This window comes from Lynx canadensis, chromosome B2 (assembly GCF_007474595.2).
Source record: "Lynx canadensis isolate LIC74 chromosome B2, mLynCan4.pri.v2, whole genome shotgun sequence".
Taxonomy (NCBI): Eukaryota; Metazoa; Chordata; class Mammalia; order Carnivora; family Felidae; genus Lynx; species Lynx canadensis.
The window spans coordinates 40,722,859-40,739,639 of NC_044307.1; the positions used below are offsets into that span (position 1 = coordinate 40,722,859).

The 16,781-nt window shown below is 48.7% G+C and overlaps 1 protein-coding gene across 7 annotated transcripts in view; it reads right to left on the reverse strand.

The window, feature by feature from the left end:
- The window catches only part of TRERF1 (transcriptional regulating factor 1), a 210,790-nt gene that overhangs the window by 10,115 nt on the left and 183,894 nt on the right, over nucleotides 1–16,781 (reverse strand). For all 7 annotated transcript variants that reach the window (XM_030315515.1, XM_030315520.1, XM_030315519.1 and 4 more), the window contains 3 exons: nucleotides 15,504–15,579; nucleotides 7,027–7,115; nucleotides 5,036–5,146 (listed from right to left, as the gene is read on the reverse strand). In XM_030315515.1, the coding sequence (XP_030171375.1) occupies nucleotides 5,036–5,146; nucleotides 7,027–7,115; nucleotides 15,504–15,579 (276 nt within the window). The remainder of the gene's footprint in view (nucleotides 1–5,035; nucleotides 5,147–7,026; nucleotides 7,116–15,503; nucleotides 15,580–16,781) is intronic.

Below are 16,781 nucleotides of genomic sequence, written 5' to 3' on the forward strand. Positions count from 1 at the left end.
TTGTCAGAGCCCAGAAGGGAGAATTTCTGAAAAGGATGAAGATTTCTTTCTTTAAAAAAAAAAAAAAAAATTAATGTTTATTTATTTTTAAGAGGGGGGAGGGGGCAGAGACAGGGGGAGACAGAATCCGAAGCAGGATCCAGGCTCTGAGCTGTTGGCACAGAGCCTGATGCAGGGCTCGAACTCACAAACCGTGAGATCATGACCTGAACTGAGGTCGGACGCTTAACCGACTGAGCCACCAAGGTGCCTTAAGGGTGGAGATTTCTAAGAGTATAGTGGGATCCTGGGATCCAGAGACAATAAGCTGTCTCTCTCCAGTTTGGATTGGGGGCAGGGGAGAAAGTCAATGCCAGTAAATAGGGGGCATTTAACACTCTATCATGGTTTCATTGTTGTCTGCATTTGATAGCGTTTACATGCATATTTGAGATGATGTGGCAACAAGGTGTACCTGAGAAATGGCTTCAGTTTCCAGTGGGTTAATTACGATTAAGTAGTGATGATTACATGTGCTGAAAGACTTCAATGAGTACAAACGTAGGCCCACTTTATTTTACAGAGTGATTCATCATATATAAGCTGTAGGTCTCTTATTCGCATAGAACACACAGGTGGATTTTCCTTAAATGGTCTCATTCCCATATGAATCCATCATCTTTCAACCTCAAGGAGTTTCAGGTCAAACCACAGTATGTAGAACTCTAATGGTTCCCTCCCTTCCTTTACAGAAATGGAACTTTGTGGACTCAAGAATCAGTTTAGTAAGCAGGTCAGGGCCTACAGCGGGGCACTTAAACTAGATTATCCAATAACTTTCAATGGCAATGGCATTTGTTTTACAGTACCATTTATAATTACAATTTTTCTCACAACACCATTTTTGGGGGGCTTAAAAACTCATAGAAGAGACATGCCACAGAGCCACAAAATCACAGATTAAATTATACTGCACTGTGATTACACGTGTCTCCGGAATTTAGATAGGTTTTATTTCAACTGGCAATCTATACACGTTCACAAGATGATGTATCATCAAGCCATATGGGCTTTACCAAAGTGACTAAGAGATACAAAGATAGGAGGACAAAAATCCCAAGATGTACAACTTTGTATCAACAAGTTGGCCATTTCATGATGTATTGTGAAATGAAACATTGAGTAATATTCCAAAATTGGTAGAAGGTGGGCAAATACGGGATGAGGAGGTGGTTATATATTTAACATGGTGCTTAAAGCCTTAAGTGTCTGCAACAAGGGTTTCTTGAGGAGGACGATACTCTTACTTCTCAGGCATGCAAATGGAATTTGCATTGTGAGACACTTGTTAAGTTAAAATACAAACTCTCAACAGCCCAAATGTACTCAGAGACACAAAACTGAGTGTCACCATCACTAATGATGAGGAGGATGATGGGGATGAAAGCATGTTGAATGCCTGCTATGAATCAGGTACCACATGCGCGCACACACACGTGGACACATACACACACACACACACACATAATTTCTAGTGCTCCGATAGCCCTGTACAAATTTTTCTTTTTTAAGCAAACGACGAAACTGGCCAGCGAGCTACTTTCCCCAAGGTCACACGGCTGGTAAAGAAGTTGAATTGAGATTTGAAACCCAAACCGTCTGATTTCAACACCTCAGCCTTCTTCATCTATTGACCCTGCAGCAGATGTCCACAGGAGAATGTGTGTCCATCTGCACATAGTTTCGATTTTCAGCCCAAAGACAGGAGGTCCTAAACCCCTCACAACCATTGGAAACAGCTGCCGGTCAATGTCAGAGAGCAGCAGGCTATTCCCGCCACCACCACCCCCCGCCCTGCCACCGCCCCATTGATGGACCGTGTTAGAGTAACTTAGGTGCTTAGACTGTGGGTGAGCTTTGCCCTCGGAGTCCTGACTGCTGTCTTCCAATGTCAGTCACTTTTGTCACTTGGTTTCTTGAATTGTGCTGAATTTTGGGCAAAACCAGATCCACAGATCTGTCCTGAGTGGGAGCATGAGCACGGGCAGGGGACAGGAAGATGTGATCAGCACACTTTCTTCCCATATCCTTAACGGAGTCCACCTTGGTCCCCTTCTTTTGCCTCCAAGGTGGAAGGACCTATGATGACCTCAGGGTAGAAGTCTCCAAAGCGGAGGAGGCTATTGTGTTGTGTTGGCCTTATGGCTACCTAAAGAACAGCCATTCCTCACCAACTGTCTTCTTCCCGTCTCCCCACACAAGTCCCTGAACGACCTGAGCGTGTTCCATCATGTTCCATCTGGGATGAAAACACTGAGGACCTATGATCGGGAGAGTTGTCCCAAGTGTCCAGGCAGGCCCGAGGACAAAGGGCAGGACTCCTGTCCTAGGACTGTGCCTTCTGCACCCTCCCCATTTCTTGCATGGTCCCAGGTTTTCATCTCTCTTCTACAAACTTCCCTCAAGAGGCTGGCTGTGCCTTCACAGAGCCCAAAAGGGAGTTACTGAGCTACATGCTGGCCTTAAATCAAGACTTTTTTTTTTTTTTTTTTTTTTTTTTTTTTTTTTTTTGTGGGCCTGAGTCATCTCTGCATGTTGCTTTTGGTTCTCCTTAAGGTAACAAGGGTGGGGATGCTCCTGACCCAGCTTAAATACTGGCTCCTGGTGAGTAAGCCCAAGAAGGTGTGGTTCCTTGGGCATCGTCTTAACCTCTCCTCTTTAGTCTGAGGCTACATGCAGGTCTGGGCCTTTCTTACCTTTTTTAAGATTTTATTTTTAAGTAATCTCTACACCCAATGTGGGGCTTGAACTCACAACCCCAAGACCAAGAGTCGCACACTCCACAGACTGTGCCAGCCATGCGCCCCAGCCTAGGTCTTTCTATGCATCTCCAAAGCCCTGCTGGCCCAAGATGGCACCTCTTCCTTGCGTAGTAACATCTTCCTTAGCAGCAATCCCTGCTCTGAATCCCCTTGTGCACTTCATCTCCCTGCAGTGAGTTCATAGAGGGATTGTTGCTGTGACCCACAGTGACTCCTATCTGGGAGTGATGTTCACTCAATTAATTCAACAAACATTTAGAAGGCCTATATTATGCCAGCCACTGTCCTAGGCACTTGGTAACACACAAGCTGGAAAGGCATCAGTTTGCCTCAGGAAGCCATATCCTCAGATTTTGCCCTTTTCCAAAACATGACTCTGACAGAGCCCAGAACATTTCAGAACTGGAAGGGATTTTCCAAATCATCTAAACCATCTGCCCCATTTTATAGGTCAGTAAGCTTTAGGAGACAGGTCCTAGGTCTCCAAGGCCAGGATTCCTCCTGCTTCCTTGTTTACTGTCCATCCACTCATCTGGAAAGCAATGCTCTGTGTAACCTTGGGAAGCCCTTCCCCTCTCTGGGCCTCAACCTCCTGCCTGTGAAATGATGGAGCTGGATGAGGGAGAGGCCCTAAGGCCCCATCCAAGCCTTTCTTGGTTGTCGTCTTACACTGCTTGTAAACACTCTTGGGGTTCATGCTAAAGCTTCCACTTGTGTGTGCCACATCTTCCCAACTTTAGTATATGCTCCTGGTGGGGGGGGGGGGACAGAGGCCAGTGAACATCCCTGATCGCCCACAGCACTACACGCATATTGATATTTACATCACGGCAACTCGACTGCTTTTAGCTGACTAAACCAGGAGAGGCCACATTGTTTCTTTTAAACATCAGGCACGGGTGAGAACAATGCTATTCAGATACGAGACAGCGCTACTTAAACGACTCACACGAAAGCCCGGGTCACAGGAGACCCCAAACACACAGTACCATCGTCATCTCTGATACAGATGTCGATTTTTTTCCTGACCTGTGGGTCTAAATGTAAATTCAAATATGTGCGTATATTTCACAGTTAGAATCATTCTTAGGTCTCCCAGGCCAGGTAGGAACTTGGGCCCTGAGGCATTAATGAGTCCAAGTGTTTTTATACTTCTCTAAGAGGATTTGCATTTGAATGCTCTTAAATACTAGACAGGGAATCAGGCTCAGACCACACACTCTCCATTTGACCGTGGCTCAGTTACTTAGGCTCTGTGCCTCAGTTCCCTACCTCACAGATTGGCTCTGAGGATTAAATGAGTCAATATCGGTAAAGCGCTTAGCACGATGCCCGGAACACAGAAGGTGTCATGTACGTGTCAGAGAAAACCACCCACACAGGTGCTAACAAAACCGTGGCACAATCGGGAATGAAAGTATATTACAGACATCCATCACATTCATGAATTCTAAACACTTTCCCGAGTGGTGATAGCCTAGAGTTTACTAATCTGTTGTAAGACGTGCCATTTTTACATACATATGCACGGCAGGTAACGTTTTCCACCATGTGTGGAAAGGAGACTTTCCCTGGTTATAGACTCAGGGAAAAAAAAAGAGTTAACCACAAGGACAAAGTGATAGTAATTACTGAAGCCGCACACTAGGGATTTGGAGATTTCGATATCTTTAGCTTTAGCGTGTCACATCTTTAGTGCATACTTGACACGCAGACAACTTTGGATCATCGGCCAATGAACGAAATCAGTCTCGGGGATAAATGGTGATCAAGGATTAGACTAATACACATGCTGCTAACTGTTCCTTGATAATTGAGAGTTCCTGGAACTATCTAGAGGCCAAGGCTCCTCCTTGGTCACGCTTAACGGAAGCTGTGGTAACACCCGAGGGCTCCGGGTCTCTGGTCAGCAGCATCTGTGACACGGACGGATCAGAAAGGATATCCCAGGGGGCCGAGGGTGCCCACTTATAAGCCATCAAGTCAAGGCTGGGACCTCTCTGGCTTCCCTCCCTGCCTGCCCTGGAACCCAGGCCAGCCCTTACCTCCTTAATGGAGTGCTGAGCTATGGGGCCAACCGGGAGCCACCTTCCTTCTGCATTTCTATGCCAGGAAGTTGAAGCCTGTCACCCGCTCACCGTGGTCACCTCGGCAGCCAAGCCGAGCCAAACACCCGCCACTTACTAACCTGGGTGAAGGGTGGGGGCGGGGCGCACGGAAGCGGCTTCACTCACCACGGAATCATCGATTTCTGCGAGGCGTGTCCGGTGTTTCCGCCCCAAGCGCATTATCTTTTTCCACGTGTAGTAGTATTCCACACACTGAGCCACCGTCTTAGACTTCACCTGCCGGGAAAGCCAGCTCCACATCAGCTCAGCAGTGGGCAGTGTGCCAAACCGCAAACTTTTGTGAAAATTTAATTTTGTAATAGGGAATAGGTGCGTGCGATTCAATTAAAAAAAAAAAAAGTATACAGTGAAAAACCTCCTTCCCACGCGGTTTGTTCTCCCTCCATCTGGGTCTCACCCTCCCCACCCCTGTCACACAGCTAAACCCTCTTCTTAATTTCTTGGGTGTCATTCCAGAATCTCTTCACGCACATACTAAAGAACACGAGAATATATTTCTCCTCACACTGCATACGTTGTTTTGCAACTTGATTTTTTTTTTTTTTCTTCACAATATAGCCTGGAGATTTTTTTCATGTCAGCCCATAGAGAGCTCATTCCTTTTTTTTAACCCATAGAGCAGCATGCTTTTTCATTTAATGTGCTTGAGCGTATTTGGCTCTCCGACTGGTTGACCTTCAAAATCTATTTATGAAAAATGTTCCTTAGTAATCGAACAGGAATGTAAGGCAAAAGTTAGGATGACAAGAGCTTAGTTTCTGCAGGAAACAAGCCTTGCCCTGTCCTCCCTCAAGGGGCAAAGGTACATGTATTTTAAAGAGAAAAAAAAATGCCTTTGTGTAGTTCATAGATCTCCAAGCTCAAGGTGGGGTTCAATAATGTGGGCTTCTGGAGGCAGATAAAAGGCTGGCCATACTTGTGGAGGTGGGAGACCAGCCACCCAAACTGTGAGATGAGAGAGGTCCCGCCAGAAGCTGTCTCCTTCTGAAAGTGCCCCTCTTTCCACCACTTGATTTCTTGAGTTTCTACACTAGTCGCTCAGGGAGTGAGGACACTGTCTCAGAGAGTACTTGCTGGAAAGGCTGTGTCGCCTGGCAAGCACGACACAGGAGTCTGTCACCAATCAACAAGGTGCAGGCCTGCAAGGGGTGAGGCCCAGGGCAGGTCAGTCCTGGGGGATGGGGACTCAAGAAAGAGGACAGCACGAGAGCACGGAGGCTACTGAGCTTACAGGGCAGCAAAGAGCATGGTGGCCTCCAAGGTAGGGAAAGGCAGGGGTGAATACAGATCTGGAGAGGGCAGGCAAGCAGAGAAAAGTCTACCTGTCCCACCAAGGAAAGTCCTAGATTAAGGACAGGAGACATGCACCCGGTGGGTAGCATCGGGCCAGCCCAGAGCCAGTGGGAGGTGTTGCCGGAGACTCCGTTCTCAGTGGACCTGAACATTTTAATGACCTTAATGACACAATATGGCTCCATTGTTCATTGATTTTCTGATACACTGAATCATTTTCACTTTTAGCCTCAACCACCTCTCAGCCAATTAAGGCCTGTTAAGTTCATTATCTGCTGAAAAGTGCTACTTCATCTGTGTACAAGAGTTCTATTTTGCTGTGAGATGCTGTATATACAAAGTATTATTATTTTTATTACGACTGTCGTTATGATTAGGGGCCCAACTCCAGAAACTCTGCTACTGGCTAGGGGGAAGGCACGTTATCTTCCCTTCTCTAATGTCTCAGAAAAAGAATTGTCAAGAACATGATAAATCTGTCAAATATACATGAAATAAATCATGTACATTGTAAACCAACAGCCTCAGTTCTATTTATTCTGATAGAGTGTATAAATTACACATTTTTATTAAGATAAAAATAACTCCCCACCATGTCCAAATAATCTAGGTCCTCCTTCTCCCCCACAGCCCTGACACTGGGCGATGCCACCCCTGTAACAAATACCATCCTTCACCAGAGATGAGTGGAAGACATTCTTTTCCTGAGAGTTAAACCAATAACCAAATATTTCTGTGTGTCTTTAAGGTGTATAATTTCCCCAATTCAATTTCAAGTGAGCGAAGGGAACAGGCATACTTACCATCTTCTGTACAAAAATAAAGTCTTTGCTGTAAGTGGCTAGTGCTTTGTTAAACAGTTTTCTTTCTAGGGAGGTCCACTTGTCTGAGCCTACAACAAAACAAATGTAAGAACAGAGCACAGTTCTCCTTACTTGTCGGTGCTGGCTTACTTAGTTAAGTTCCAAAACACAACTGGTTACCAAGTGATATTAATACATATGCAACTCCCAACTCCCGTTTGAACAAAAAAATCAACGTAGTGTAACGGTTAGCAACCCTGACACCTGGGTTCAAATCCCAGCTAGGGCCTTGGCCTTGCCAAGTTACTGAACCCAAGGCTCAGTTTTGTTACCTACAAATGGGAACAATTCTAATTGCCCTCGGCTTTTGCGATCTTTGGGAAGGTTAAAGAAGATAATCCACAAGAAGGCTTAGCTTAGTAACTGGAAAACAGTGAGTGCTCAACACGTTGTGGCTACAGTTTCTATGCAATTATGATGTTCACGGGTGCAAGCATTCATGCAGCATGTGCTCCTTGAAATGTGGCAGTTTTGGCCATCTCCACCCTCAAGATGCTCACCATCTAGTGGGGAGACAAACCAGGAGGCCACGGTGTTCAAAGTGATGGCTGCGATGCTGAGGTAGAGGTCATGTACCAACGGGGCACAAAGAAGGAGCAGCATCACGCTCGGGTGAGGGCCAGGCTTCCAGGCAGAGAAAACACCCGAGCTGAGTTTTAAAGGACCCCAAGAAGCAATTCAGGCAAGGAGGAGATGGAAGGGAATTCTGGGGAGGAAAAGGGGCTGAGGCAAAAGTGAGAGGCAAGAGTAAGATGTTGCATCCATTCATTCATTCAACAGGTATTTTTAGGTGTCTACTACATGCAAGACGCTGAGCTAGGAAAAAAAAAAACAAAGCACAAAAACCCTAGCATCTCTAAGTGCTTACTGTGTGCCAGGTTCTAAGTACTTCACAGACATTAGTTATTTGGCTCCATCAATAACCCTGCAAGATCACTGTTACCCATTTTACAGATAAAGAAACGGGGGTGCTCAGAGAATGAGCAGTAATCCAGTAGGGTTCAACTACAGGCTTCTGGCAAAGAGAAAGCAGATGGGGCTGGAGAGGTGAGTGGGACCAGCCCCTGAGAAAGCTGCAGACCGATGAGGAAGAGGCCCCCGCAGTGCTGGGCTGATGCATCTGCCTTGGGGGCTGAACTTGATTTTCACAATCTTTTTCCCTCCATAAATGAGAAAGCAGGATGTGCAGATGATCACGCCGAGTGGTACTGGCTTGTGTTGCATAAGAAATGAGGCTTATTCCTAAGATAAGTCCTATTTCTGGGGGCTCCAGGGAAGGCTCGTCCCCGTGGCTGTTTTGCAGAAAACTTGGCTTCATTTTTCTGGTTTTTTGAATTTGCCACATCTCTGATTCTTTGGATGGTGCGTGGCTGGGCCTTTGACTTTGACATTCCTCCACTTCTCAGAGCTATAATCCCCCAAACTGCAGTACTTTCCCTCCTAACCAGAATAAGCCCAGGATTTCCATTTTGCTATGGTTGACTGATGAAGCTGAAATTGCAGGAAATCTGAATTGTTCCTTCCCTTGGAAGGTTCAGCCAAAATTAGTGAATCAGGTTCCTGGAGAGAATGTGTGAGTCAGTGACAGAAACTCAGATTTCTGAAATAAACACCTTCCCTGTGTGACTTGGTGATAGGTCCTCAAGCCAAGAGCCTCTGGCTCCAGACTCAGAATATGCTCTGCAGGGTTGGGCTGGCTCAGACATCTAAAGCACAGGGCCACCACTGCCTGATTTCTTTGGTTTGTAAAGTTATCTTTACTTCCGGAAGGAAAGCAGCTTTTTGATTAATCCCCAGCAGAAAGAAGCATCTTCCACAAGTTCTGGAGGCTGGGACATTTCCGGTTGTGCAACGGTCACGACAGGTAGGAGAAGAGAGTTTGAGTGTTGGAGAAGTTTTGCTGGAGTGGACATGAACAGAGGAGGTTAGTGGGATTTGGGGTTCTGGAATGGTTCCATCAGTGTTCCTCAAATTCTGTCTAATATTCAAGGCCATGGGGTCCCAGCTCCCATACGCTCCCCTTGCTCAGGAGCAAAGGTAGAAAGAGAGAGAAAGGATTAACCAACAGTTTAGCTGAATGGCCAAAGAGCAGTCAAGGTTCTTTTTAGATATCCATCAAAATAGCCAAGAGGTAATAGGAATCAGAAACACAATGATGGAGGGGGTGCCTGAGTAGCTTGGTCGGTTAACTGTCCGACTTCAGCTCAGGTCACGATCTCACAGTTCTTGAGTTTGAGCCCCATATTGGGCTCTCTGCTGTCAGCACGGACAGGGTCCTCTGCCCCCCCCCCCCCCCGCCACTCCTCCCTTGCTGGTTTTCTCTCTCTCTCTCAAAATCAATAAACTTAAAAGATATATAATGGTGGAAGAGGATCATGATGGGGACATGTCACAGCAGCTGTCCCTGGATAAGCTACCCCACTGCAGGTCCAGAGCCCGTGCAGCTCTCGGTTGCAGCTCAGATGGGGAATCACCCAACTAGATCAAGAAGAATCCTTTCTGCTCTCAGCCAGACTATACATCTCTTAGAGTTAGAGTGCCTCTAAGACCTGGTGGGATACTAACAGGGCCATGCAGCCTTCTCAGGCCAGCACCCAGTCTCTATGGTGGACACACTTCCTTCCACACCACACCACACCATGAGTGGAGTCATCATGTGATTACTGCCCAAGCAGCAGTGTTACATGACCAGGTCTACTTTTAATGTTCTGTTCATTTTTAAGAGAGAGAGAGAGAGAGAGAGGGAGAGAGAAGGGGAGGGGCAGAGAGGGGGACACAGAATCAGAAGCAGGCTCCAGGCTCTGAGCTGCCAGCACAGAGCCCGATGCAGGGCTTGAACCCATGAACTGTGAGGTCATGACCTGAGCCAACGTTGGACGCTTAACAGACTCAGCCACCCAGGTGCCCCGCCCAGATCTACTTTTAGGAAGCAAATCCCTGCATGCCCCCAAATGGCTCGCCAGCTGCAACTCCACAGAACATGAAGTTGCTTCCTGGCCCATCTGTTATGGGGGACCCCAAGCCTCATGGAAGAAGGGAATGACTCTTGCTGACTCCTCGGTGGTTTTTAGGGCTGCTGCTCTGTGATGGGCTCTTTGGTCTCCCCCACCCAAGCACTCGTTCTATTCCACCAGCCCTGGCTTGGAAGCGGGCTGCACTTTCCCACTCTGAGGGCCGCAGGGGCCGGGCAGAAAGAGACGGCTCCTCTAAGTGGTCCTCGGGGCTGCGCTTGAGTGCGCAACATAGCGCTGTGTACGGGTGTCTGTCCAGCAAGGGCGTCTGTGAAGTGAGAGGCAGAGGCAGGGCCAGACAAGCAAGTCCATTCTCACACTCACACGAGAGTGGACTCCGTCTTCATGACCTCCTGATCACGAGACTGCCCATGGAGCCGGGAATCCACCCTTGCCAAAGCCTGGGAACACCGGAGTATGCTCTTCTCAGATAAGGTCACTGTGGTGTGATAAAAAGGGGTGGTTTTAGTCAGGGGACCACAGGCTGCAAATCTGGTTCTGCCACTCACGGTTCCTGCGGCCACAGGCAAACGTACTCAACTTCTCTGGGTCTCGGTTTCCTCTTCTGTGACTGGGGCTGCAGCGTCCGGTCCTAAGTAGGTGCAGAATGAATGCCACCGGCCACTTGGAGAGGAGATTCCAAGTCAGCTCACGGCTACGGGACACGCACTGTCCCCTGCTGACATGAATTAGTGGCACTGGTGAAGACTGTGGGTCCGTGCTGGTATTCTTTGTTCTGTGGACGTGTAATCCCACAGCCTTACTCGGCTGCCAGGCGCTCCCGGTCCCTGAATTCCTTCTGTAATCCTGTCAAGGAAAGGCTCAGGCGTCTCATTCCTGGAGTCTCTGACGGGAGCACTTTTCTTATTTTTAGACAAGGTTCTAAGCCAGCCCTCGCTGGATACTGTGTCTTAGGCAAAGCCCAGGATAAAATGCGAAACCGAGGCAAGGAGCTGCCTCTAAGCCTCCCCTTGCTCTGCCCTTTCTTCCTCTTCAGGATCCCTGCTGTCCAGTCAGCATGCACACAGGGTCAGTGGACTGACATTCCCCCAGCACATTTGTACTACCTGGGGATTCCTGGCTATCGGGCTGTTATCAGCAGGGGTCCCTAACAAGCCGATTAAGGCTAATTACAAGGGGTCTAATTAACTGAGGAAACTGGTGCTGAACAGTATCCAGAGGAAAAATATTCTGAACTCCAGTTGCTGGGAAACAGGCTCTGGACTGTGGCTAAATTTGGGGCGATCTATAGCGAACCCGGGCAATTAAAAGGAGAACTGGAGGGATGAGAGCATCGGGCACAGAATCTTCTAAAGAGGGCTCTTCTGTCATCCTCCCGAGACTTAAAAAACTTTTGTGATGGTGCTCTTATTGTACATACACAAGGAAGACATGTTTGCTGCAGGAAAAGGATTGTTTTTAAATCAGATCTTCGGGTCGAGCGTCCAACTCTTGGTTGCAGCTCAGGTCATGATCTCACGGTTCCTGGGATCGAGCCCCACGTCCAGCTCTGTGCTGAGAGCGTGGGGCCTGCTTGGGATTCTCTCGCTCTCTGTCCCCCGCCTCAAAATAAATAAATAAAAACTTAAAACAATTTTAAAAATTAAATTAAATCAGATCTTCATTTCTGTGAAAGGTTTTCTGTGGTGGGTAAAAGGATGAATGATTTTTCGGTGGTGGAGGGTGTAGTTGGCTGACCCCAAAGAGCCCCCCGGAGGCAGAAGGAAGGGAGGCCTCCATCCGAATCCAGACCTCAAGCTTGTCCACTGCCTCTTTCTTTGTAAGAGTTGTATCAGGCAAAGCCGGCAAGTATTATCAGGTTCTGCCCTTGAGGTGACCACTCTCCAGCCAGAGACATGAGCTAAGAATGCCTGGAAAATGACATTACAGCTGTGTTTCTTGCAAAGCGTTCTCTTGAGTACGTAATTCTGTCTTCTCGTCAAACTGGGCAGCTTCCAAGACTGCAAACAGGCCTTCCCCAACCGAGCGGGTGTTTCCTCAAGGCATCCTGCAAGTCTGGAGTCGGGAGTTGGGTTGGTGTTTGGGGCCCACCTGGGCTGTGTGGGAGCCAGACAGTGGCCTCTTTTGCACTCTTACCAGGAAGCTAAGGCCAGTGTCCACACCCATCTGCAAGAATGACCAGTTCGATGGAAAAACCAAGGATGCAGCAAGCCCCTTAATCACAACCAGGCGTCCTCCTCACCCTGATTCCCCGATGCTCAAGCCGTCCCCACCCAATCCAACTGCTGACAGGGAGAGCCTCTGCAAACTGCTACCCACACATGGGTGGAGGGTGCTGAGAGAGGGCTGGGCCCAGTGCTCGGGTGTGGATTAGTGTGCCGGGAGCCCCCGCAACAGCACCTTCCTCCACGGATCTTGTACAGGGCTCTTCTGGCCTCGGCAAGCAGTCTCCCGATTCGGGTGAGCTGCCCACCCACACTGGAGTCTCTCCTGGGCCCCAGCACTGGTCACTTTTTCCTTTTCTTACTGAATGGCTTGAGATGGGATGGGAGAAGTCAGGAGTGAAGTAAGGGAAGTGATTTTCACAGGCCTGGGTCTCTGTCTCTCCCGAACTTGTAGCCTCTGTCCCCAAGCTCAGTCGTTCTGCCTTGCCTCCAGGGCGGGGAGTTGGGATGGGGTGACACTGGCCATAGCTACGGAGCCGAAGTGAAAGGCGATCCAGAAGACAGTATCTGGGTGATGCTGACTTGACCTGACAGAGTCCTACTAGAGAGCAACCCTACAGGGCTTGGTACAAAGGCCAAGGCAGGACAGAGCCATGGGGATGGGATTCACTCACACCCTGGAACCAAATCGAAGGAAGGAGGTAGTGGCTGGTAACTAGGGGTATCCTCTGGGGCCTTCTCTGTAGCCTGGAAGGAAACTATTTTTATTTATTTATTTATTTATTTATTTATTTATTTATTTATTTATTTATATATTTTTTAATTTTTTTAATGTTTATTTATTATTGAGAGAGACAGAGACAGAATGTGAGTGGGTCAGGGGCAGAGAGAGAGGGAGACACAGAAGCAGAAGCAGGCTCCAGGCTCTGAGCGGTCAGCACAGAGCCCGACGCGGGGCTCGAACTCACGAGCTGTGAGATCATGACCTGAGCCGAAGTCGGACGCTCAACCGACTGAGCCACCCAGGCGCCCCTGGAAGGAAACTATTAAGGGATGGAGTCAGGCCAGACTTTAGAGACCGGTGACCTCTGACCTTTGGGCTCATAAGTTCTACAAGATTCTCTGGGGCTCAGTCTGTGATCACTTCCTGGAGAAGGCAGATGTCTGGCAGATACAGGTGAGTTCCTTTTTCTTGAGGACACACAGCTAGTGGAATACCAACCCTTCATACCTCAGCTCCCCCTCTCTTGCCCCTAGTTGTCAAAAGATTCCAGGAGGCAACAGAGGGTTTCCTGGTCTGCCTGTGGGGGAAGGAGGCCGTGGATGGGGAACACGTTAGCTAGGGACCCCAAAAGATCAGTAATCTTAGCAGAGCTGAGGGGCTTCCAGTTTCAAAATTCTTACTATTATCTTAGTGTTTTTGTTTTGTTTTGTTCACGGGTGGGGGGTGGCCTCCGGTCCGTAGCTTTCCAAATTTTATTATGTCATGACACACATAAAACAATATAATGCTTGCTTAGTACGCTGGGGAGAACTGGAGGGGATTTGGGTCTCAGATGAGGTTGCTCACAGCTGGAGCTGCCCCAGCCCAGAGGTGACGGCCATCCCGGTCACCCTGAGGGCCGAGGGCAGTCGCAGCAGATGGTTGGGAAGCTCCCTGTCATCAACCATCTCGCCCACTATATAAAGAAGCTTGAGACAGGCTCCAGGAGGCTGGACAGCCTGTCAGGGTTTAATGGGCAGCAGATGACGCTGGGAATTAAGAGGATTGAATTGTTTCCATGGCAGATTAGAGAGAACTCCCACATCTTCCTACCCACACTCGGGGCAGACACCAAGCAGGAAATGATGGAGACAATATTAAGAAACTGGCTCATTTAGGCCCCAATTAAACGATGGATTTCTTATCCGTGTGTCCATTTTGTGCTTGTCTAGTTCCAGTAGCGGCCTGTGTGCTGACACTGATCCACAGGCGGACATCCAGGGCTGTCTGTGCTCAGGTGAGTGGCTTCTGAGGCCACTCCCCGCTGTGATGACAGGCAGGAAGGCCGGCTCACGGGAGAAGCACACTGAGTGAGGCAAAAGGTGGTGGGCATGGGTGGCTGGGGGGGCAGGGGCAGGCCCATCAAGAATGTGCTGGTATGTAAAGCAGCCCTCACCTTAGGCCACATCTGGCCACTGGGACCAAGGACTAGAAAAGGTATGACTAGGTCCCCAAGCCCACTTAAGCACTTAGCACCTAACTATGCAGGGTCTGGCCAAAGCTCTAAAGGAACCTTCAAATGATTATCAAGGGAGTATTAGAGGATTCAGCCCCCTCTGAAATAGAGAACCCAGGCAGGGTTCGTGGAGACCCCCGGAATGGATGGGTCTACCAGGTACCGGAAATTAAGATGTGGACTTCAACTTCGTTTTGTCACCGCAGGCCCCCCAGCCATCTGTTGCCTTCTCTCCTCACGATTCTCACTACACTCAACTCTCAAACGTGTTTTCTCCTTCCCCTGTTATTGGTGATGCCATCATTAACCCATACCCTCAGAGGACACACTCTGTATATGTGCCTGTAATGTGCGTATTACCTGTACCCGCATACACACGTGCATATGCACGCATGTGTGTGCACATGTACCGTATATGCATATTTATAGTAGCTTTCTCCTGCCACGAGTGTAATCTGTTATTGAACGACTGCTTCCTCCTCAGACCCCCAAACTGCATGAGGCAGGACTCTGTCTATGTCTGTCATAGTCACGGTTTCATCTTAGCACTTAGCACAGTTTCTCGTACACAGCAAACAATACTTAATAGATGACTAACAAGAGCTACTAGAATGTGCCATGCATTGCGCTACACCTATCTCTGTCACAAAAAATGCTGCAAGGGATGCAGTAGGAGCCCCATTTCATGTGCGAGGAAGCCAAGGTTCCAGAAGGCAAGATGTGAACCCACGTCTACAGATTCCAAAGCTGAGGGGCTGCTGAGTGTGGTTGTCTCCGTGCTGTCCCCTCTGTGGTTCCTTTCCTCAGTACACCAGTGTCGCCGCCACACGTGCAGGCACTGACCACTATCACCCAGCCCTTGGCACAACCACGCGGGGCCAAGCCTAGACAAACAGCCAACAGACACAGCTGTCCCGCCAGCAGCGTCCCAGGGGGCCTTGAGCTCACAAGAGGCGATTAGGACAGGACTGGTCTATCTTATTATTAAAAAGCGACACCACCACACATGCAAAGAGCCCGCTCTCAGGAAGCAATGGGGCACAAGGCTCCTGGCGACCTACCGGCATAGTGGTAATTTGCTAAAGGATGACATTTTAACCTGACTGGCTTCCGCAGCAGCAGCATTTCCAGAGCAGCCTGCAGACCCATGGGAGAGAAAAGGCGAAAGTCAGTAACGGGGCTGTGCGTCGTAGGAAGGCCATTACCTAAGAGGGAAAAGGAGTCAGCATTGCAGAGGCAGGAGCTGGGGGTGCCAGAAGGAAACCCAGAGGGAGACTCCCCTAACTGAGGCTCCCTTTCAGGCCAGCGCCCCACAGAGCTCACCACTCGAACATCTCCCCCAGCCCGTGCCTGCGGCCAGTTGGTCATGTCAGAAAAAAATACAGGCGGTGGTCGAGACCCCGCTCCCTCCTTGGTGAAGGCCCTGGCCTCTGAGAGGTGGTGGGGCCTCCTCTGAATGGAGACTGAATCTCGGGGGAGAGGCTCCACAGAAATGAGTGGGTGGTTTGGAACTGTTTTTGCAGAAAAATCATGTTTCAATTACAACTTAACATAAACAGTTCTATTAGTAATAACTGTACTACACACTGTCTTTCCAGAGAAGCCTAGAAATATGCCTCCTTTAGCCTTGTTGACTTTTTAAAAAAATGGCGCACGTCGTGGACAGTAGATGGGTTAGGGGCAGAGCCAAGGTCTACAATCTTGCTTCTCTAAGTGTGGTCCGTGGACCAGCAGCACAGGCATCTCCCCTTGGAGCTGGTCACAAATGCAGAACCTTGGGCCCTGCCCTGAGAATTGCTGAACAAGAGTCTGCATTTTAACAAGATGACCCAAGTCATTTGTGTGCACGTGGAAAGTTCGAGTAGTGCTTTACTGCCACACTTAGCTTAAAGGATTAAGGAGAGTTCTCTAACATTCTAGAAAATCCTCGAAGGCTACCAATAATCTCAAGAGAAGACAGGACTGGGACATTTGTTTACTTGCACACTTTCGTAAAATCAAGAAGGAGGAGGCTAGATCTGGTACGAAAACCCTGTGTTTACTAAAGGGGAAACTGAGGTTAGTGACACAGTGCTCTTGCCAGGAATCCGGGGGGGGGGGGGGGGGGGGGGCAGACAGACAGCTCTGGATCCTAGGAAAATGGCACCAAAGTGCTGGTTTGGGGACACCAAAGACCTGTGCGAAAGGGGGAAGAATGACACCAGTTGGTGCACAGGCGACATTTCACTTTGGTTAGGGGAGAAAACAGTTCTATGAACACCAAACTGGCTGACTCCATAGGAGGGAAGAAGAATCAGCAGGGCATAATAGGTCACGTCTTGTTTCAGTAAGGCTTTCTA